Source organism: Hylobates moloch, unplaced genomic scaffold (assembly GCF_009828535.3).
Source record: "Hylobates moloch isolate HMO894 unplaced genomic scaffold, HMol_V3 SCAFFOLD_9, whole genome shotgun sequence".
NCBI lineage: Eukaryota > Metazoa > Chordata > Mammalia > Primates > Hylobatidae > Hylobates > Hylobates moloch.
The window spans coordinates 118,577,813-118,602,051 of NW_026652284.1; the positions used below are offsets into that span (position 1 = coordinate 118,577,813).

At 44.0% G+C, this 24,239-nt stretch overlaps 1 protein-coding gene across 10 annotated transcripts in view; it reads right to left on the bottom strand.

The window, feature by feature from the left end:
- FAM135B (family with sequence similarity 135 member B) overlaps nucleotides 1-24,239 on the bottom strand; it is a 446,472-nt gene that overhangs the window by 104,481 nt on the left and 317,752 nt on the right. For 7 of the 10 annotated variants that reach the window (XM_058443732.1, XM_058443730.1, XM_058443728.1 and 4 more), the window contains 4 exons: nucleotides 18,524-18,594; nucleotides 12,670-12,843; nucleotides 5,445-5,510; nucleotides 4,807-4,933 (listed from right to left, as the gene is read on the bottom strand). In XM_058443732.1, the coding sequence (XP_058299715.1) occupies nucleotides 4,807-4,933; nucleotides 5,445-5,510; nucleotides 12,670-12,843; nucleotides 18,524-18,594 (438 nt within the window). The other 3 variants (XM_058443735.1, XM_058443733.1, XM_058443736.1) reach the window with 3 other exon arrangements.

The window sequence follows — 24,239 nt, forward strand, 5'->3', positions numbered from 1 at the left end:
GGAGGAAAACCACGTGGCAGACTCTTCACTCAATGTCTCACCACAAGGCTGCATTGGAGTTCTTGGAGTAACATTTAATTATGTGGACAAATCACAGAAAAAAATAATATCAGCAGGAGGTTTTTATTGGGCATGTTTGTGTCAGGCTGTATGCTCAGGGCCTTTGTAAGCTTATTTCATTTAATCCTCTCAGCAACCCTGTGAGCCAGGCATTAGTATCTCCTTTGACTGATAAGCCAAGAGTCAAAGAGGGTAAATAATTCCCCTAGTGTGAAGCTGCTGGTTTCAGATGCAGAGGGAACATAAGCGCTTGCTCCACCAACTCTAAATGTGGAATATCTAGATGTCAAAGGTGCTGCAGGAAAGAACAGAGGCCACGAGGGCAGAGGGCCGGGGCTAACAAGAAAAAGACATGGCCTGTCTCAGCAACCCTCACCTCCCTGTGATTTTTTATGCCAATCAGCTCATTTTGCTATGAAACTCCAGTCTTGCAAATGTCTCTGCAAGGAAAGGCTTATTTTGAAGGGAACACCTGTTCTCTAATCCTTCCAGCTGATGCTACAATCTGTGCGGATTCCAATGTTATTTGTTAATGCGCTGGGCTTCTCAGGGATTTGGATACAAAGCTCCCAGGGGAGGTGGAGGGAGTGGATTTTATTCTTTGCTTGGCAGCACTTGTCTGGTGGGAAGGCACAGGGTGGGTGCACAGCACTGAATCTGCATAATTGGATGGGACCCAAATGGAAAATGCACAGGAAAAGAATCAAGTTCTGAAAATAGCCCATTGAGCCAAACTCCATGAGCAAGTTCAAAGCTAAGCACTCACAAATAAACCATTTTATCTGAGTCTGGTCAAAGACAGGGATGTCTGCTTTGACACACATCCCCAAAAACAGCCAAGAAGAGAAATAAAAAGAAAATGCTATACTGTATCATGGGCCTAAGTCTATTTCTGAGATGTTTTTACACACATTAACTTCTGAAATCCTCCCTAGAAGGTAGATGTGATCCCATTTTACAGTTAAGAAAACTAAGTTTCCCAGTCCCACCAACAGTGTAAAAGTGTTCCTATTTCTCCACATCCTCTCCAGCACCTGTTGTTTCCTGACTTTTTAATGATGGCCATTCTAACTGGTGTGAGATGGTATTTCATTGTGGTTTTGATTTGCATTTCTCTGATGGCCAGTGATGATGAGCATTTTTTCACGTGTCTGTTGGCTGCATAAATGTCTTCTTTTGAGAAGTGTCTGTTCATATCCTTCATCCACTTGTTGATGGGGTTGTTTTTTTCTTGTAAATTTGTTTGAGTTCTTTGTAAATTCTGGATATTAGCCCTTTGTCAGATGAGTAGATTGCAAAAATTTTCTCCCATTCTGTAGGTTGCCTGTTCACTGTGATGGTAGTTTCTTTTGCTGTGCAGAAGCTCTTTAGTTTAACTAGTTCAACATTTGTGGAAGACAGTGTGGCGATTCCTCAAGGATCTAGAACTAGAAATACCATTTGACCCAGCCATCCCATTACTGGATATATACCCAAAGGATTATAAATCATGCTGCTATAAAGACACATGCACACGTATGTTTATTGTGGCACTATTCACAATAGTAAAGACTTGGAACCAATCCAAATGTCCATCAATGATAGACTGGATTAAGAAAATGTGGAACACATACAACATGGAATACTATGCAGCCATAAAAAAGGATGAGTTCATGTTCTTTGTAGGGACATGGCTGAAGCTGGAAATCATCATTCTCAGCAAACTATTGCAAGGACAAAAAACCAAACACCGCATGTTCTCACTCATAGGTGGGAATTGAACAATGAGAACACTTGGACACAGGGCGGGGAACATCACACACCGGGGCCTGTCATGGGGTGGGGGGAGGGGGGTTGGATAGCATTAGGAGATATACCTAATGTAAATGACGAGTTAATGGGTGTAGCACACCAACAAGGCACATGTATACACATGTAACAGACCTGCACGTTGTGCACATGTACCCTAGAACTTAAAAGTATAAAAAAAAAAAAAAAGAAAACTAAGTTTCCACAAGAGTGAATGAGTTTCCTAAAGCCACATTGCATTTATCACAGGAGGCATTTGTAACCAGAGTCTGCTTTCTACCGCATCGTAACAGTCTCAGAGATAGAAATTTGGCTGGGCCATGCTCAGATGTGTCATCTGTAACAGAGTCCGGTGGACTGAAATGGTCTATCATGTGTGCCATTCCATCCCACACCATACCAGGTCTAACGTTCTGAGCTGGGCACGCACACGTCAGCAGAGATGCCCCTCACTCCACAGCTGCCTCCCATTTGGTTACTGGCTCCTGCCATGTGAAGCAATGAATAGTCTGTGTGGCCTCAGTGCCTTGCTGCTCAGCTTCCTACATGAATATGATTCACACATTTGTATCATTCATTCCTCACACTTTTATTGAGCACTGAGTATGGCAGGCATGGTGCTGGCCCTAGGGATGGGGAGCTGAATGAGGTGGTTTCTATTCCCAGCCACTCAGAGCCCAGTGGAGGAGGGACAGAAATGCCTAGAGAATTGAAGAGAAAGTATTTCTTTTTAAGAAATCAGAGAGTACTTTCATATTAGTGGTGGCACCTGACAAAGTCTTGGAGTGTGTACAGGGAGTTGCACATCAGAGTCCTTCAGGACAGAAACCTTCTCATAATCATCTTCATAAGTTCTTGTGGCAGCCTCAGCAAAAGCCCTTGGCTTGGGAGACGAGTGTTGAAAGTGTTTTGAATTGATCTGTGACCACTGACATTCCCTAACGCCCCAGGCCACACTCCCTGGAAAACAGAGTTTGAGTGGAAGATTTTTAGGCAGTAGATCTACTGAGGCTCTGAGGGCCAGCCCTGGCTCTGAGGCTCTTCAGTCTCCACATGGGGTCCACTGAAACTCTAGGTGCCAGCCCATGTGGGGGCTGAAAGAAGGAAGAGTGGACAAAGGGAGAAGCTGAACTGTGAAGTAGTCACAGCAAAGGCTTCAGCCGACCATGGGGAGCTTTGCCTCAGTTATGGTCCTATAGCAAAGGATGCGCAGCACGGATAGTCCAACGACATGCTACAGGGCTCACTGCTTTCCACTCGCTTTCTTACTCATTCAGTTCCTATCTGCTGGGCCCTGCGTCAGTGCTAAGGATGTCAGGTTCTGAGAAGCTCAGTGGTTGACTGAAGTTCTGCATCTACAAGTCACTGGAGTCTACCCTGGAACTGGTCTTATTTGGCTCTAAAATCTGCTCCTTCCATGGCACAGAACCCCATTCTGGCTTCAGGTCCCCTCAGCAGGTTCTTGACAACTCTTTTCTTCGCTTCTCAGGACCATAAAATCATGTGACACAGCAGCTTGGACCAGAAGAAGACATGACTTGGGCAGCTTTTGCCATCGGACCTCCTGGCTGGGTCTCAGAGCTAGCAAAGATGACATCACAGAAGAGCCAGCTGAGTGCATTACCTAATATTCTGAACAGTCTGTGCACAGAGCCTGACTGTATAGGAGGATAGAGCACCTCTTTTGGGGGGCTGACTGGGCATAGACAGTTTATCACACTTATAATGTGGGCTACTCAGAAATTAGTAGTGATAGTTACTATTAACGTGACAGTTACTTTTATGTGTCAACTTACGTGGGCCACAAGGTACCCAGATGTTTGGTTGAACATTATTCTGGGTAAGCCTGTGAGGGTATGTCTGGATGAACTGGTCAGTTGAATAAAGCAGATAGCCCTCTCCAACATGAATAGGCCTTATCCAATCCATTGAGGGCCTGAATAGGACAAAAAGACTGAGTGAGAGAAAACTGTCTCTCTTATTGATTGTCTTTGATCTGGGACATCAGTTTTCTCCCGCCTTTGGACTTAGACTTGCAATGGGCCTTATAACACTAGCTTTCCTGGTTCTGAGGCCTTTCACCTTGGACTGGAGTGATACCATCTGCACTCTTGGGTCTCCAGATTGCGGACCGAAGATTTAGGGGCTTCTCAGCCTCCAAAATCATGTGAGTCAATTACTTATGATAAATCTCTTTGTGTGTGTGTGTGTGCGTGTGTGTGTGTATGCGTGTGTGTGTTCTATTGGCTGTATTGGTCCTGTTTCTCTGGAGAACCCTGAATAATACAGGCTGGTTATTTATGAGTAGGCCACTAATAAAAACACAGCACACACTGGCTCGGGAGAAATATGAGCAGAATCGTACCCTGTGTGGTTAAAGCCCTGCACATCACAGAAGAGTAGAGCACGTTTCCTAGGATAAAAGAACAAGGGTAAGGACAGGATATGCATATTTAGTCAGCGGCTAGTGAGTATTGGATACCAGGCTAGCAACTTTAAATTTATTACATTTGGTACATATAACACTCCATGAGATTATTAGCTATTGGGGAGCCCACTCTACAGGTGGGAAAACTGATGTTCAGAGAGTGCACAAATGAAAGTGGAAGCCAGGTTTTGAAACCAGGCATGGCTTTCAATGTTACCACATAGTCTGAGTGGCCCCCTCACAGCACAGCCTCCTGACCTACAGAGAATCGTCTTCTTCCAAGAGACCACATATAAGAAGTATCATAGGAAGACCATATTCCCTGTATCTATTCCAGGGCTTGGCCTTAGAAATATGTCTGATAGAGCTTGTAGTGATAAAAACAAGGGGTGGGAAGATGGTGAAAGGAAGGGTCAAATTAGCAAAAATCTCTGAAGGGGATGTTTCAAAGAAGCATGAATCTCATAGAACATACACTCTGCAAAGTCAAGTTTGAAAGTTTTGAAGCAACTGCCCCATGTAGGCCTTACCTCTGAGGAAGTCGGCTTGCAGTATACAGCTCCAAAGACCAAGTTTTCCAGAGAAATGATAGACTGTTCTTGTCCGGTGTCTGGGCCACCTTTACCAAGCCAGGAGCCTCTTCCTGGACGAGTAAAACTAAACGGAAGATAATTGAAAGGGTGAAAAAGGAGGTAAAGAAAGTGATGGTGCCATTAACTCAGCCCCTTTGAGGGGTGTTCCTGTGAAGCCTTTGGGATAATTTATTTAGTAGTAGTTCACCCCCTAGGGGGTGTTTGCATGTGACATTTGCAGATGTCTTGATGATAAAGAGGGTACAACTGGGACATAAGCTTGAAAGTCAAAGATGATACACATCCTACAACGTGTGCATGTAAATGGCCACCCTAAATGCCAACAACATACCTGTAAGGAACACTGAAGCCAAGCTCCAAGCTTATATCACTGGAGGGGAAGGTGACACGGGCTCCGGAATTTTCAGGGGCGACTCTGACCGGACAAGGTCTGAGTCCTGTCTCTGCTCCTTCCACCCCCTCCCCCCTCCTTGGACCTCTTTTCTTCTGTGGGAAAGCATAAAACATCTTCCTCCATGATCTGCATGAGAGTCTAATACAATGTCAAAGACTGTCATAAGCCAGAAAGCACTCACTGTGTCAACGCTAATTGGGAAGACCATAACCTGCTCAGCTCACAAATGTGCAGTTCCTGCCCAGCTCTGCAATCCAAAGATTAATGGACATATTGTGATGGCATGATCAATTTCAGGACCAAAGGAGATTAGGAAAAGATGTGTGATTATTCAAATTTATCATATTTGAGTTTACGATCATCTTCCTCTATCTTTACCTGTTTGATTTTTCATCAATTGATACGACAGTAATGTTTACTTATATTCTTTTTTAGATATCTTCTATTCAATTTCTTTTCTAATGGATGTTTTGTCATATTGTGGATACTATATTCTAGGCATGTTTTAGTCCCTCAGTAAAATTTAAAGTCTCTGATGGCAAAGAGGGTCTTGACAATAAATAGCCCCAGTGACATCATCTTCATCATCTTCACTGTGGGTGGTCAAGAAATATTTGTGGAAGGGCTTAATCCAAGAGATCCAGGTTCCTGCTTAAAATATTGACAGGAAAATAAATTTAGCATTATATTTCTGTTTAATTCATTTATTCAAATATTTATTAGGCCCATACCATATGCCAGGCAGTGGGTTAGGCGCTAGGATGATAAGATGATTGAGGCACAGCCTTCACCTTAAAGACATTTGTCTAGAGAGCAAAGGAAACGAATAGATGTAATACAGTGCAGGAAAACTCAGGCCAGTGTGTGCAGGAGAGCAATTTATGAGGCAAACAAGGTGAAAAGAATGTGTCCAGAGATGATCCTCAGAGTATGGTCAAGCAGTGAGGAGGCAATAAACTCAGCCTCTCAGGGTTCAACTCCCTAAAGGCTGTGTGACCTGAGGCAAGTTTTTAATATCCCTACCACTGCTTCTCCCTGTCAGAAGGTTTGATACCAGCACCCTAGCCATGTGGTGGTTGTGGGGGTCTCATGGGATAAGCCAGAGGCGGCTTCCAGTATACTGTCTGGCAAGCAGCAAGGCTTCCATCAATGCTAGGAGCTATCTGTTGCTAATACCACACATATAATAAAATGGAATCATCGTTCTGATTTGTTTTGAATTGTAAGTTGAAGCAACTCTATAATTTAGCTATAAGATGGATAGAAGGAATATTCCAGAAGAAAAGTAGAAAGTGTGTATGTGGATACTCCTGGCACATTCACTGGACAGACTGCAAATTAATAACTAAAATAACTTGTTGTTTACTTACGGGTGGTCTTAATTAGCTTTTCTGGTGGATCTGAATTCCTCAAGTGAAATCCAATCATATCCATTTGGGGGTTAAAAATTGGATTCTTTGCTTCAGCTTGTTTTAGTGAAGGCTAAGAGGTTTTAGAGGTTAAATGTTAATTTCACACCATTCCGTGATAATTGTATTTAACTGATGCTGCGAAAAACTGCTTTTCTGGAAAAGCTAGTGCTTGCCCTATTTGACAGGTATTTCCCACAAGCTTAAAGGATTCCCTTTGTTTCCAGCTGCTGTGATCCAACTGATAGAAGTTCTTCCTGCAAAATCCAGAGGACAGAAGACAGTTCTATTTTTATCCCCATCTCTGGAGAAGGCTAGCCCTTACTGTGAATTTCTGTCTGTGTTTCACTCCAGCAAGTTGCTGCAGACAAACTTACAAAAGACTCTTTCTGTTGGAAGGTTAAATATTTTACTAAGATTTCTAAGATTCCCAAATTCTCATTAGAATAGTATCAGGGCCCCCATTATAAAATGGGAGTGAAGTGTGCTGATATGGTTTCACTGTGTCCCCATCCAAATCTCATCTTGAATTGTAGTTTTCCTAATACCCACATGTTGTGGGAGGGACCCAGTGAGAGGTAATTGAATCATAGGGGTGGTTATCTCCATGCCATTCTCCTGCTAGTGAGTGAGTTCTCATGAGATCTGATGGTTTTATAAGTGGCTTTCCCCCATTTGCTCAGCACTTCTCCTTGCTGCCGCCATGTGAAGAAGGACATGTTTGCCTCCCCTTCCACCATGATTGTATTTCCTGAGGCCACCTCAGCCCCACAGAACTGTGAGTCAATTAAACCTCTTTTCTTTATTAATTACCCAATCTTGGGTATTTCTTCATAGCAGCATAAGAATGGACTAATACAGTAAACTGGTACCACACAGAGTGGAGTGCTGCTATAAGGACACCCAAAAACGTGGGAGTGACTTTAGAACTGAGTAACAGGCAGAGGTTGGAAGAGTTTGAAGGGCTCAGAAGAAGATAGGAAAATGTGAGAAAGTTTGGAATTTCCTAGAGACTTGGAGGGCTCAGAAGACAGGAAGATGTGGTAAAGTTTGGAACTTCCTTGAGACATGTTGAATGGTTTTAACCAAATTGCTGATAGTGATATGGGCAATGAAGTCCAGGCTGAGGTGTCTCAGATGGAGATTAGGAACTTCTTGGGAACTGGAACAGAGATGATTCTTGCTATGCTTTGGCAAAGAGACTGGCAACATTTTGCCCCTTCCCTAGAGATCTGTGGAATTTTGAACTTGAGAGAGATGATTTAGGGTATCTGGCGGAAGAAATTTCTAAGCGGCAAAGCTTTCAAGAGGGAGCAGAGCATAAAAGTTTGGAAAATTTGCAGCCTGATGATGCAATAGAAAAGAAAAATCCATTTTCTGGAAAGAAACTCAAGCCTGCTGCAGAAATTTGCATAAGTAATGAGGGATCCAATGTTAATCACCAAGGAAATGGAGAAAATGTCTCTAGGGCATGTCAGAGACCTTCATGGAAGCCCCTCCCATCACAGGCCCAGAGGCCCAGGAAGAAAGAATGGTTTTAAGGGGACCAGGGCCCCCTTGCTGTGCACAGCCTAGGGACTTGGTGCCCTGTGTTCCAGCTGCTCCAGTTGTGGCTAAAAGGGGCCAAGGTATAGCTCAGCCCATGGCTTCAGAGGGTGCAAGCCTCAAGCCTTGGCAGCCTGCACTTGATGTTGAGCCTGCACATGCAGAGAAGTCAAGAATTGAGGTTTGGGAATCTCCGCCTAGATTTCAGAGGCTATATGGAAACTCCTGGATGTCCAGGCAGAAGTTTGCTGCAGGAGCAGAACCCTCATGGAGAATCTCTGCTAGGGCAGTGCAGAAGGGAAATATAGGGTCAGAACCCCCACACAGAGTCCCCACTGGGACACTGCCTAATGGAGCTTGAGGAGAGGGCCACCATCCCCCAGACTCCAGAATGGTAGATCCACCAATAGCTTGCACCATGTGCCTGGAAAAGCCAAACTCAACATCAGCCCATGAAAGCAGCCAGTAGAGGGGACTGTACCCTGCAAAGTCAAGGGGCAGAACTACCCAAGGCCATGGGAGCCTACCTCTTGCATTGGCATGACCTGGATGTGAGACATGGAGTCAAAGGGAATTATTTCAGAGCTTTAAGATTTAATTACTGCCTTATTAGATTGTGGACTTGCATGGGGCCTGTAGCCCCTTTGTTTTGGCCAACTTCTCCCATTTGAAATAGATGTATTTACTCAGTGCCTATACCCCCAAAGTATCTAGGAAATAACTAACTTGCTTGTGATTTTGCAGGCTCATAGGCCTTGTCTCAGATGAGACTTTGGACTTGGACTTTTGGGTTAATGCTGAAATGAATTAAGACTGTGGGGAACTGTTGGAAAGGCATGATTGTGTTTTGAAATGCAAGGACATGAGATTTGGGAAGGATCAGGGTGGAATGATATGGTTTGGCTATGTCTCTACCCAAAGCTCATCTTGAATTGTAGTTCCCATAATCCCCACATGTGGTGGGAGGGATCTGGTGGGAGGTAACTGAATCATGAAGGCAGTTACCTCCATGCTGTTCTTGTGATAGTGAGTGAGTGCTCACAAGATCTGATGGTTTTATAAGGGCCTTTTCGCCTTTTGCTCAGCACTTCTCCTTGATGCTGCCATGTGAAGAAGGACATGTTTACTTCCAATTCCACCATGACTGTATGTTTCCTGAGGCCTCCCCAGCCCTGTGGAACTGTGAGTCAGTTAAACCTCTTTCCTTTATACATTACCCAGTCAGTTATTTCTTGATAGCAGAGTGAGAACAGACTAATACACCTGCTCTCTGCCCTTTTGGTTGGCATAAACACTTTGCATCACCAAATCAGCCTCCAATCTGATGTAACTTCTAGTCTAACCAACTCAAAGCTGCTGGAGTCTTTACAAAACATAGATCTTGCCAGGTAACTCTCCTGCTCAAAACCTTCAGTGCCTCCTTTTTCTACAATAAACAAATTCTCAATTCCTTAATGTGTCATTAATTACTGTATTAAACTGTAACTCCAATTTACCATCCCAAATTCACTTTTCACTATCACAGTCTCTTATCCTCTGGATGTAGCACAAAGGCTTTTTTCTTCTAGAAAGATTTCTCTCGTGTCCCTGAAGTAGAATTGCTTCTTTCCCATGCTAACAATTACATACCATTCATTAAGTGCTTATTATGTGCTAGACATGAGGCCTAGGTGAGGGCTTGGAATATGGGAGGTGCTAAATAATAATCGACTGAATGAATGGCCAAGGGTTTTACATGTGCTGTCTCATCTAATCCTTCCAAAAGCTTTCTAGTATGTACTGAAACTGAAACTCAAGTGCTCAAGCTAACAGAGTTAACAAGCAGGGGGCTCAGATGTGCAACATGGGTTTGTCTAATCCTAAAAACTATCCCTTTAATTCCTACCCTACACTAGGTTCCCACATCCCTCGCTTAACAGGTATTGCTCAGAATTAGAGTTTGGTCTATATGTGTTTCTGCCACACTCTGAGACTTTAATGATGCCAGACTTGATTTATCTCAGAGCTTCCAGACATGGCCTCTCTAGAAGTGGCTAAAGCTTAGTGACACCCACCGTGAAGCAAGCATGTTTTCACCACATGCAGCACTATATACTTCATCCCATTGCACCTCCTCATCATCCCTGTCGGGTTAGTATCAAATCTCATTTTTTAAAAATTTCGGCTGCGTGCAGTGGCTCACACCTATAATCCTAGTACTTTTGGAGGCTGAGGCAGGTGGATTGCTTGACCTCAGGAATTTGAGACCAGTACGAGCAACTTGGTGAAACCCTGTCTCTACAAAAAATACAAAAATTAGCCGGGCATGGTGGCTCCTGCCTGTAGTCCCAGCTACTCGGGGAGCTGAGGCAGGAGGATCACTTGAGCCCAGTCGGCAGAGGTTGCAGTGAGCTGAATTTGCATCACTGCACTCTAGCCTGGGTGACAGACAGAGTGAGACACTGTCTCAAAAAAAATAAAACAATAAAAGTAAAATAAATGAAAATTCCTTTGACTCATTCATTGACTTATATGTTGAAACAGATGCTAGAAAAGTTAGGTGACTTATCCAAGGATCCCCAAAAACTAAATGGTAGGGCTAGACGATAAGATGGTCTTGACTCCAGCCGATCAAAGAACAATTTGATCCTAGGGCCCCAGAATCCACTGCAGGAAGCTCTGCCTTTCCTGCCCCAGGCTGTCTGTCGCCTTCTCTTGCCTCATCTTCAGCAGTGACAGCCTGCTAATCCCAGGACCTGACCTCGCTAGCCTCACCTCGCAGAGGGCAGACAGATCATGCCCTTAACTCTGTGTTGAGGATGTGATTTGCCAAGCCTTGGAGTGCATTAGCAGCTAGGGAATATCCTTTGGGAATATTCTTCACAGGATGATAGTACTCTCTGTTGCTTTCTGGATTCTATGTCTCCTGTCACTTCCCAAGGTCACGTCTGCTGTCCTTTGTTTCTATAACTGTGAATCTTGTAACATTTTCTACCAAACTCTACCACGACAGCATTTACCATATTATAATTTCATATATGCGAATGGGCCCACTTCATTGGACTGTGAACTCACTGAGGGAAAGATCTATTCCAAAGTATTTTTATATTCCATAGTAGAATGTACTGCATATTCCCTTACACTTCCCCTAGAGCACAGCAGGCCCCCAGTAAATACCCATTGAATAAAAGAATAATGGAGCCAGGAAAGGAACCCAGCAGAAGCACGTGGTCACTGGATCACACCTCCAGGGGCAGCAGCTCCTGGTTATGTGGCATGGGTCAGATTGGGTAACTAATTTCCTACTCTCTGAACCCAGCAAAGAACAGGGGCTTCAGGACAGGAACGGCAAACATAGTGAAAATTCTAGTTTCCTGTACATGCACTTAAACTCTCAGCACTGAGAAGCCATTCAGAAAAGGGAAATTAGAAAAGATCCCTTTTGGAAACACCATGCTGCAACATTCTATGCATAAACATTGCACATATGCAACTTTTGCCCATGGGCATGTGTAATGTTTTGAAATTATTTCATGCACGTATGTGGCCATGTTGGGAGTAGATATGAAGACAGGTGAGCACGGTACAATATGCTAGATGCTGTCAGTTCTGTCCCTCTACTTGGGGCATTCACAGAACCTCAGTGATTCACACGATCTTGAACATGTTCTGGGTAAAGTCGCTGAAGGGAAGAATCAAACCATATGAATGGGCTGGGCGTGGTGGCTCACGCCTGTAATCCCAGCACTTTGAGAGGCCAAGGAGGGTGGATCACCTGAGGTCAGGAGTTTGAGACCAGCCTGGCCAACATGGTGAAACCCCGTCTCTACTAAAAATACAAAAATTAGCTGGGCGTGGTGGCGGGTGCCTGTAATCCCAGCTACTCGGGAGGCTGAGGTAGGAGAATTGCTTAAGCCCAGGAACCAGAGGTTGCAGCAAGCCGAGGTGGTGCCATTGCACTCCAGCCTGGGCAATAAGAGCAAGACTCCATCTCAAATAAGTAAATAAACAAATGAATGGACCTTCTACATTTGAACAAATAACCACTTGGGGAAGAAAAAGAAAATGAAGCCCCTAACATGTACCTGGTACCATCTTCATTTGAGATTCACTAAAATCTTATGTAGGTGGGACACACATTAGTGTTTCTGTCGTAGAGGATTATGTTGCTCAGGAACATTAGATGACTTCTCAAAGAAGGCACAGTTAGAAAAATGTGAAGCCAGACTCCAAGTCTTCCTGGTGTCAGCCATAGTTTGCAGGTTTTCAACTTCAGGGTTCCACACCAATCTCCCCTTGGGACCTCCTCCTTCCTCTTTTGCATGCTCCTCAGTGAGGCCCAAAGCTTAAACCTGCAGCCTTAGGGAAACCCCCTTGCGTGTGCTGATCTCTCCTGGAAAACTCCCTGCCCCTCCACCACACCTGCAATGGAAGGTGGCTCCCACATATCAGGGCTGCCTCCGAACTTCATACCTGATCAAGGGCTGCTGCAGAGCCACCAGGGCAGCATGGATGGTCACCGAGATGACAGACAGGTGGAAATAGTCAAACATGACCGGGACCTGGTGGTGCAGACCATTCCGGGGGTGGAAGTGCAGGCCAAGCGTGCGGCTGCTGACCATCGGTGCCCCAGCCACATCCCTCAACCTAGAAGGCAAACATGTGAGCTCATGTGAGAAATGGTGGGTTGCCCCTGCTGTCATCCTAGCATGTCTGTATTAAGCCTCTCCATGGGCCATGCACTGTGCATACATCATCTCATTCAATCCTGCAAATGCTCTGCCTGGTAGAAATCATTTTTCCCACCATTGGCAGATGAGAAAACCACGGCTCACAGGTATCACTAGATATCATACAGCTGCTACACAACAGATCTGGCGACATGCTCCACTGTCACGGACATCAAACTCATGTGTCAGTGATGGATAAGAAGCCCAGACTAGCTTTTAAAGACTCTTCAACATTGAAGCCTCCTACTTTTTCCACTTCTTTATTTCCCCCACAGATGTCCAGATGTCCAGTGCTCTCCTCATAATGCTGCACTGACTGTGTGAGCCTGTGTTTTCTAACAGATTCCTACCTCTTAAGGGACTATGACTAATGCATCTTTATAGTCCCAATACCTAGCCTAGTATCTGGCAGGTATTGATAATATAAATATGAATTAAAATGAACAATGGACTGACTGAACGAACAAAAGAATGAATGACTCCCAAAGCACAATGCTTAAATAGTCTGACTAGTTTCATCAAGGATTCCCCAATGTCTGCTCCAGTATTTTGTAATTGACATGTATCTGAGTCTAAGAGATTAAACCAACTGGCACACGACCCAACAGCATCTTTGGTGATTAAAAGAAGATTGGTTGTTGCCTAAATAAAACCTGGGGCCATGTTTGTCCCCAGGAGGACCCAGCACTAATCTCAAATCCTGAGAACCAGTCATTTGGGCTGTGCAAATTTCTGTGAAGCAGACCACAAGGGAAACCCAGGAGGAGCATCTTTCACGAGAAGAGCAGAGAGGAAATGCTTGTCCCCCATCCATAGATAAGGAAATGAAGCACAGAAAGGGCGAGATGAAGGGAGCAGCCTCTTAAGACCCAACACAATGGGCTTTGCTTCCTTGAAACCCTTGTTCCTTGTGTGCAAACAAAGGCCAAGTGAAACAGCCAGCTAAATTATTAGAGCTCAGGGTGACTCCATAGATTGAATATGAATAATGGTCCCCTGGTACCAGAAAGAAACCTGTTGGGGAGAGGGTGAAGGGTCTACGCCATGAATCTCAGCAAGGTGTTAACATTTACATTCTTTTTAATTCAGGCTACAATTTATTGAGAGCTTATTACGAACTGAACATGGTACTTTTCCCTTTACTCTGTATGGCAATCACAGGAGGTATTTATTGGCATTATTCTGTTTGTAGAAAAGGAAGTAAAGCCAACAAGAGTTAATTAAAGCCACAAGGGAAAAATGTAATCTTGGACCAGGTCTTCCTGATTCACAATTGTTTCTGAGTTACTGCTCAATATTGCTTTGAATCCAGTCAGACACAGGTTCCTAAGAATCACAGATATATCCCTAGGGCTTGAACAACAGGAGGTTAAATACATGTCAGTGTAGCAAAGATGGCAAAAATGTTAACAAGAATTTAAGCCACATTAGTAAGAGTAAAGAATTAAGAATGGAGAGGTGGTAACTCTCCTGTGCTCTGAAATAGATATATCCAAAGTGGAGCTAAAACTTAGGTTCTGGTGGTGGTGCAGGGAGGTCTCTAAGCTCTGAAATGATGGTGATAAACTTGACTGCATTGATAGGAGAGTGTCTGAGTTCTTATAAGGGAAATAAAGCAAGAAAAAGATTAAACAAACAAAAAACACACACAGAAAGAGCGCTAGTATTTAACCTGGAGATGATATAAACAAGGTTTCTTTTTTAGTTTTTTGAGATGGAGCCTCACTGTCACCCAGGCTGCCAGGCTGGAGTGCAGTGGCATAATCTCGGCTCACTGCAACCTCTGCCTCTTGGGTTCAAGCAATCGTCCCACCTCACCCTCCCAAGTAGCTGGGATTACAAGTGTGCACCACCACGCCCAGCTACTTTTTGTATTTTTCAGTAGAGACGGAGTTTCACCATGTTGGCCAGGCTGGTCTCGAATTCCTAATCTCAAGTGATCCTCCTGCCTTGGCCTCCCAAAGGGCTGGATTACAGGTGCGAGCCACCATGCCTGGCCAAGAAGGCTTCTTTTCTGAACCGCCATCCAGACTTGGGATTTGTCTGGGTGGTCACAAGAAATAAAACTGAAGTCTACTGAGGGCAGATGCACAGGGATGAATTGTTCCTTGAAATAAAGAAGAATTTCCCGATCGGCAGAACTATTCAGGGCGGAATGGGCCATGATGTGAAGGAGTGAGCTCCCCATCCCTGTGCAAACAGGTTCTGATGGGTCTTTGCAGAGTGACAAGTACAAATATGAGGTTAGGATAAAGCAGGGTTTCCTCACCTCATAACACTGACTCTGGGGACTGAGTCATGCTTTCTTGTGGTGGGAGGGGCGCTGCTGACTTGTGCACTGTACCATGTGAAGCGGCATCTCTGGCCTTTACTCACTAGATGGCAATGTCTAAGTATGACAATCCTGTCTGCTTCACACCATCCCTGGGACTTGTTCTAAGGCCCTAGAAGAGATTGGCCTTTTTTCTGATCTATCAAGTCAGAAATGTAGCCCCACCCTTCTTGTGCTCACATCTCCCCTCAAGCATCGTCCCGAGCTGTGACAACCAAACATGTCTCTGGGCATGGCCACCTGTCTCCAGGGGTCAGAATCCTCCTGCCTGCATTGAGAGCCGCCAGACAAGACAAATTTCACGAGCTCTTCCGTCCCTCATATGAGAGGCTCTGCTTCTCCATTTTGTTCCCACCCAGACCTACATGATGCTAAAGAGGCCAGATGACTTGGTCATGTTTCAGAGCCTAATGTCCACCCCAGGATTTGCCACAGATGCCTGGTCATCCTTAAACTCAATTTATGAAAATTAAAAAGTGTGGCATTTTCAATCTTCGCCAGCCTCTGGCTTCCTGTTCCTCTTAGCTAATCTTATAGTTCATGAAAACCCTTGCTCTGATTATTATTAAGTGCTTGGGAGAGGAAGCAACACATTGAAGCTTGGCCTCACTTCCAACTAGGAAGCCATAAAGAGGAAGAAGACATTTATTTATCAGATTGCGTACTTGGCCTATTACGTATATTGTCTCTCTTAATCATCAAACAGACCTATGAGGTATGTATTCTATAATGGTATCTATTTTATAACTGAACCTACTGAAATTTATGAAAGTGTGGGGACTTCCCCTGTGTTTTATAGTTGAGGAGTGCAGAGTTTAGGTTGCTGACTTTTATACACTTTGATTAAACTAATCTCCTGTATACAGGCTCTCCATTAACTACTGTTTTGCTGAACAGAAGGTCTCATTTACTGTGTACACTATGACTTATCACATGGAGGGCAGGTTGGAGGCTGACTTCTAGGCTGAGCTTGGAGTTAGCAGCAGGGTTCTGTGATGAATTGGAAATGTCTACCATAAAGCTATGAATGAATATCTTGGAAGGAAGTGGAACAGAGCCATAGGGCAGGGTGGGTTAATGGAGGCGTTAATGACAGAAACCCCAGATGGTTAGGGGAAAATAGGAGCACAATAAAGTCAGGGCTTTACTTCTGAGTTTATAGCTCGGGAAGAAGGCAAGCCTCTTTTAGGGCTTCTGAGTTCAGTATGGTACTAGAACAAGTCCTGGCAATGGGGTGAAGCAGGTAGGATTCCTCAAGTCTCTACACTACCCTGCTAAGGAGAAAGCAGATGTAATGAGAAAAGCAGGTGGCCAGAGGACTGGGGTCCAGATAGAGACAAAAGTGAGACATCTGTGAAGTTGAACCCAGACTGTGGCACGAACATGAGCAGATACTCCTGCCAGCCCAGGGACCAGGCTAGACATCAGCGGATGCCCCTTCTCAATTCCCATACACGATCAAGTCCCTGACACTTCAGTAGACGTCCATCTTTGGTTCAAATCCCCTTGGACTCAGCTCCTCATGTTATGAACAGTCCCATAATGGATTAGACAGATTTCAGAGACAGGACAGTCCTTGAGAAGGGGAAGAAGTTCTGAGAAGAAATCTGACCTTTTTTTTTTTTTGAGACACAGTCTTGCTCTGTCACCCAGGCTGGAGTGCAGTGGTACAATCACGATGCACTGTGACCTTGAACTCCTGGGCTCAAGCAATCTTTCCACCTCAGCCTGCCAAAGTGCTGGGATAACAGGCATGAGCCACTGCCCCTGGCCAAGTCCGAACTTTGAAGGGATGAGGGGAACAGTTCTGCCAGCACTGGCTCATCATCTTCCCAATTCCCCATTCTCCAAAGGAAAAGGGGAAACATTTGTTGGAGAGGTTACAGAGACCAGAAGTGAGAATTGACTTTAATTTGCAGATAGTGATCAGTGGGTGCTGAGATTCTGCTAAGAGAGAAAGGAGTTTTCCTCCCTCTGCCTAAGCCAAGGGAGGAGGTCTTCAAGGGAGATTGCCCTGTGTCCCCTACAACAGTGGAAATGCAGTTCCTGGTGCTCGACTCAGTCTGCAAAGGCCATCAGGAGAGAAGCTGAGGGTGGCTGGATTGGTCTAAACAAGAGCGAGCAGGCTCGGCAAAGGAGGTTCTCCATATATGTGGAATAAGGGTTAAAATGTCTGTGTCCACTTCCCATGGGCCAGATGTGTGTGCTTTGGAAAAGTATCCACCCCCAAAGAGCTTCCTGCAAGGAATGAGTCACCCAGCCTCTTGTGAGGCATCACTACATCGGATAACTGCAGGGATGGGGCTGGGTGATGGTCTTCTGGCCAGGGGGTATCTAAGGAGTGTCTCTCTAAGGAATTCATGAGAACATTCTAAGGGCAGTTCAGGGTTTACCATATGACAATCCTACTTACAAATGAACCCCTGCCCTTTCCTCCACTGTTTCCCTCCTTCCTGTGCCTGACCCTGCAAAGCCTGCAAACTGCAAAGTGGGGAAGAAAGGGGGGATATGAAGCCCCCCACCATGCCCTGTTCCTACATTGGGAGTTTTCTACCCTAGGAAAGCCTGCATCTGGAGGTGAGGTAGAGAAAGGAGGCAACAGAAAGAAGTTATACAATGGATGAGGTTTAGAGTTCTGGTATTATACTTCACTGGGCTTTTCATACCTAAAAAAGGATGACTTACTTATTAGCTGAAATATCCCATCTTAGTGGCCCGACAGCTCAGCCCAGGGTAGGAAGAAGAGGCCACAGAATAAGCTGAAAGAAAGCAGTTATGAGAAAGAAGAAAGTTGCCTCTTGCTTCTTTAATGAGCAGGTTATAGATAAACGGAGTTTCAAGTTTCAGAGTTGAAACGTAATAGATATGCCGCACAAAGATGTAGAATCCCGGAAGAATCTCCTTCGACTCAGAAGGGGATTTGCCATTTGTAGCCTCATAGGGTCGTTAATCTAAAACCCCCAATTATTATCACATTGTAAGATGTGTGAAGGTGTCAGACATGAGAAAGTGGCAGTCAATAAAGCCAACAAGTTATGAGATTTCTGTGTATGCATTTGAGCTGCCTGCCTAAAATGTATGTGGTTTGAAATGACCACACAAACTTTCTTAGCCCGCACCCCTGAGTCAGGGATATTGCAGCTTATCAGGAGATGCTGATCTGAGAGACATTCTGAGGTTCATGGCTATGAGGCTATCCCAGGAGTGGGGAAGGGGGGAGGAGAGCACCGTGCTACCACAATTCAATAATTTCCATGACACTCACTGCTGTTCACTGTCCGTAAAGTGCAGATCCACCTTGAGTTGAAAATCTACTTCACTCAGCGCATCTTCCATCTGCAAAAGAAACAAAGTCCAAGGGATTTCAGGAGTCCAATGTTGTCCAAATGAAATACTTAGCTGGTCTACTTCCCAAAGTAAGAGAAACACTATCTTGTCCAAAAATCAATGCCATTTATGCTGAAAGCATAATGTCCATGCATGTTTCATGGAGTTCTGGGTAAACGGGATATCTGGGAGTACTACACAAAAAGAAAAATAGAAGGGATTTACATACCCAGTTTGGGAAAAGTCAGTTTGCAAAAAAAAAAAAAAAAATGCTAAACAAGTGTCCTTATTACAGGACTTTTGAGAGTCTCATTTGGATTTGGTCTAGCATCCCACTGGGGGCAAGAGTAAAGTGTTCTGCAGCACCTGCTTTGGGAAGGATGGAGCAGTGAAATCGCAGTGAAATCCCACTTGGCTAGCAATGGGATTAAGTCAGAGCAATGTCATCTCTAACCCTCAGGCATCCTCTCAGGGCAGGCACCACTGCCCACGTGTCCAGAGGAGGAAGCTCATGTTTGGGAAAGTAGTCACTTCTTCAGGTGTCTCAGCCTCATAAGAAAGCAGCTCCTTCATTTTTATCTTGAAATCTATTGTATTTAACCACCGTCACTTTAAGACACTGGCATTTTATGTCCTACCCATGGCCGCTTTTATCCCTTGCTTTAAGGAAAAAAAAAAAAATACTTTTTAAACACAGGAATCGTTATTCTTCCTGTCAGTTTCTCATATACACCTGGAAGACGGTACCCCTCGTTCTCTTTTTCTCACATCACCCCCAACTCAAGGGGGCATTACTTGCTAAACACCAGATCTCGCCACCACCTCTACTCAGAGGTCAACCCAGGGTCAGCTCTGCACACCTGTGATGGGACTTGGTCTCCTCCTCATTCACAGGCAGGATGGAGCCCTTTTCGTCTGTAACCACAAAGCCCATGTCTTATCTATCTTGGTATTTAATGGTGCCTATTACAATTTTGGAGGCAGTGTTATAACCTGGAAGCCTGTGAGCCTAGTATTGTCTGCTGATGTGTCGTTTAGTCCCCATAGTATTTTTGAAAATGTTTTGAACAAATTGCAAACATTTACAATTCAGGCAATTTCATATTTGTATTATGGGTTTTCAGCTTCTACAAAAATAAAATAAAATAAAATAAAACAAGACAAAACAAAACCCTGGACTTGGGAGTGCTGGGCTGGCATTTAGAAACTCATTTAGAAACTGTTCAGATGAGGTCATTGCTTCCCATCTACCACCATTCACAGGATTCACTGACACCCATTTGGCCTGCAGCTAAAAGCCCCTGGCTATTTTCTTGTGTAGTGTCCCCAGTAATCCTTGTATGATTAAGAGAGAGACAAGTTTTAATTCATTCTTGATCCCTTGCTCCAGAAATAGTGTCTGCTGCATAGAAAGTATCAATGTATCTTTGAGGAATAAATAAAGCTCTTTCCCAATCCCCACCTTTTTTGGTTTTTGTTTCTTCGCAAGAATCTCCTCATCTTCCTGGGATGCAAATCTCTTAACCAAAGATCTCTTTGGAAACGTCTTCCTGGTTAAGCATAATTCATGGAGAGATATACAGATGGAATTTATCTTTAGGTCTCCAGGGTTTAAAATTTGTTATTTAAAAAAAGCATTTAAAAGTTAACATTTTGCTGAATCCAAGTGCTATAAATAACTTCCTTTCCTAGCTTTGTTTTGCATAATCATGAATCTAGCTTCAAACACACAAGGAAAGCATTGCAGCCTCTTGTCATCAGGAAGGGAGACAGGCAAAGTTAAGTTTCCCAACTACCTTCTGAGCACGCATTTGCCCGGGTAATGAAAATTCAATGTAAACTCCAGTTTTAAACTTGCTGAAATTTCCTTAGGAACTGAAAGAGAAATCATTGACCTGGATAAGCTGTGGCTAAATTGAGCTGGGCTATGACTTTACAATGCTTCAATGAATCTTATTTGCAAGATATTCCAGAATGAAGTCACTGCCTTTTCTAAACATTTATTTCATGGTTGGTTGTTGACTTCCTACCCCTCCCTTCAAAAAGACACACACACACACACACACACACACACATACACACATACACACACACCATACACACATATGATTTTCCTTTATTCTGCCTTATCTCAATTAGAGTCATCATCCCCATTCAAAGGTCATTTTCTCACGACCAGGAAGCAGTTTTGCAAACTAGTAGAAATAATATGAGAAGCTACCATTTACAGAAGAGTTATTATTTGGCAGGCAATAAACTATCATTATACATATACTATTTTATTTAATGTGGATACAACTACGAGTTAGGAAAGACTGTCCTGCATTTACACATGAGGAAACTGAGGCTCCCTGTGGTAAAGGCATTTTCCCAAACTCAGCTATTGAGAGGCCCACATCCCAGATGCTGTCAAGAGCTCCATTTCTTTGGCCTTCTCTCATGGTCACGTATGTGTTCTAGGTTGGACGTTCTCTCACTGCTTGGTTTCAACTCATGATGGTGACTCTCTTGTTTTCTCCTCCATTCTTAACTACTGTCTTGAGATTTGTCACAGCCTGATAGCTAAAAGGGCAGCTTCTGAAATCAAGATAGATGGATACAACTCTTAGTTCTATCACTTCGTATCTATGAGACCTGGGGCCAATCAACCTCTCTGTTGTTTTCTCATTCGTAAAATGGGAGTAAAATAATTACACTTACTAGCAAAACATTGTTATTGTGTGAACTAAAATTTAAAAATGTACACAAAGGGCTTTGTTCACAATTGAACTGACAATTCTCAACAAAGGTTAGCTATTATTATTGCTGTCATTTTCAACCATAGGGGCCTGGCCACATGAGGGACGCATTCCTCTACCAACTTCACACAGTGGTCCTGCACACTGGTCACAAACACAGACTTTGTGATCAGACAGCCCAGGTTTAAACCCTGGCTCTACAACTTCCGGGTGGTATGACTTTAGATAAATGCCTTCTCTAAGTCACTGTATCCTCGTCTGTAAAACAGGAGTAGTAAAACACCTCATCATGTTGTTGCAATAATTCAATGAGGTATTCCAGACAAAAAAATCAGCACAGCGCCTCCCATACAGCACATACCTTATAGGTGTAAGATGCTGTTTGTTGGAGTTAGATCAGGCTGGTGGGAAAAATATTAAAGATAGTTACAGCAATAGTCAAAAACTCTCTTAGAAGGCCTGAGGGTTTGCATAGCTTCAGATTGCTTGGCTGAAGGCAGCCAGGGTCTCTTTGCAGCAGCCAGAAAGATTAGTGTGCAAGTACAAAGGAATGTGGGAAGTTTTCATTTTTATTTTTTTTTGAGACGGAGTCTCGCTGTCGCCCAGGCTGGAGTGCAGTCGCGCAATCTCGGCTCACTGCAAGCTCTGCCTCCCAGGTTCACGCCATTCTCCTGCCTCAGCCTCCCAAGTAGCTGGGGAAGTTTATCTTACTAACCTGTTTAGTTATATGGGCTTAAGACTAACCTTTATCCTACTAGGGATACTTTACTGCCTCCTACTCAGGGGTCAGCAGAAGTTTATTACCTGCAAATGGTGTTTGCTTTAGGCCTGAGAACTTGGCCTTTAATCTTTACCCTCTAGTGGTGTTTACTCATAATTTTTGTTAATTAGTCTTACTGAATAAATATGAGCCTTACTAACGGACCAGGGCTGAGTCGCAACTGTTTACAGAACTCAGCTTGGAGCCTGTAAGCCGCTTGGCCCCTCAGCTGGACTGGCAGAGCAGAATAGCTGTGTGTCAGTGTATGTTTATTCATCCATCGCCGAATCAGGGGGTGGCAGGAACAGACCTCCCACAGTTAGGGCCCCTGCGAAAGGGGCACTGCCTCCGATGTTAGTGCTAAGATTCTTGTGACTGTTGTTATAACTCATCCTGAACTCCTTTCACTCCCCAGTAGAAGCTTTTCTTCTCCCAACTACGCTGGACTATCAGTAACACCAAGCCCATTTCATGCCCAAATCTTAAAGTCAACTTCCATTTATCACTCCTCTCTGCATGATGCCTGCCAACGCTCAACCCGAACCTAGTCCTAAGGGCTGCACTTGGCGGCCAGGCAGCTCACCCTTTCGACTCACACAGTTTCCATTCACACAGTTACAACCTCTGCCATGACGCTCACCAAGACACCATGCACTATAGCAGCAACTGCCTGTATGCCCTTGGTCTCCTGGGCCCCATTTTCTATATTATTGCCAGACTGACGTTTCTAAATGCCAGGTCTCCTCCTTCCGTCCTGAAGGAGACTCCTACCTTTAAAAAAGGAAAAACATGACCTTCGGCAGAGTCTCTGTGGCTCTCCGTGCTGTGTCCTCAACCTTCCTCTCTAGCTTTGTGTCCCTGCCAGTTTCTAGCCCATTAGCAACAATGCTTTCTTCCCCAAATCTGCCTTCTACTTTACTGCTTTCTACAGGCCTTGCTGTCTTCTGTCTCAGGAGCTCTTAACCGGTTACTGTGAAAATCTTGCCCATTTTTCTACTTATCAAAACTCTGAATCAACTCAGCCCCCTCTCCGCTTCCAGCAAAAAAAAAAAAAAAAAAGGAAAAAACAAGCCCACCTCTGAATCACTAGGTCTGGCATGGGCTCATGAACCTGCATTTTGTATGAGTACTGCCAAGGGACTCTGATGCCGGTGCACCAAGGAATCACACTTTGGAAAATGCTTTTCCTTTTTAAGCCTATGAAAATGCAATCTTACTCATAAAATGTGTTTAATATGTAATCTTTTCCTCTTCTTCCTCAGAGTGGCAAGCACTTGTTGTTAATAATTGTATCTTCTTCTTTGCTTTGCCTGCTAGGAGCTTGGCACTAAATGTATGGGTCACCACCAGCAAATATCCAGAGGGTGTTTGTGAATTTCGGTCCAATACATTTACCCCAGCCTTCATTTTCCTGTAGGTATTTTTCTTCCACTCTGCCCCATTCCATTGCTAACTTTTCTTTTTACTATTCTACGCATTTTGTAAGCCTTCCCAAATCTTCTGTGGGATTACGTGGAGTATATAAATAAAATACACACACTACCTCCAGACTCACTCTTTGCAACTGTTATTTTAACATCTCCTCATACACCTTAATTTGTGATTCGTTCTGTCCATGGTCATCTCTTGCACTTATCTGTGACCTCATTGCACAACTGAATCTTCTTCATGTCTGAATTTCTGATAGCACGTGGAATCATGTGTTTGATGAACAGGCATTTCATAAACATCCGTTGTTCACAATGATGTCCATGTGCATCCATGAACATGATTTCTGGCCAAGTGGCTATATACAGTGTTTTGGTTGTCATAAGCAGACTGATACTAACTGGAAATGCATCCATTCCAAATATACAGTGTTTACGGACATATCCAATTTACTTTTATTATCCCTGATTTGTGTATAACAATTAGCTGTGACATTGTTTGCTGCCATATGGATTACCCCCAACACAATAATAATTTATTAGCTTACAGAGAAAAGAAATTTGATAGGAAGAAGAAAACAACATGTCATGTGAAATAGATTCCCCGTTCAACTTGAGAACTAAGGCTGGCTACAACCTCACACGAGCTAAGGTTGAGGGTTGGGAAGGTCAAACTTGAAGGCTTTAAATTGTCAGGGACAAGAACAATTCTCTGACGGAATTAAGATG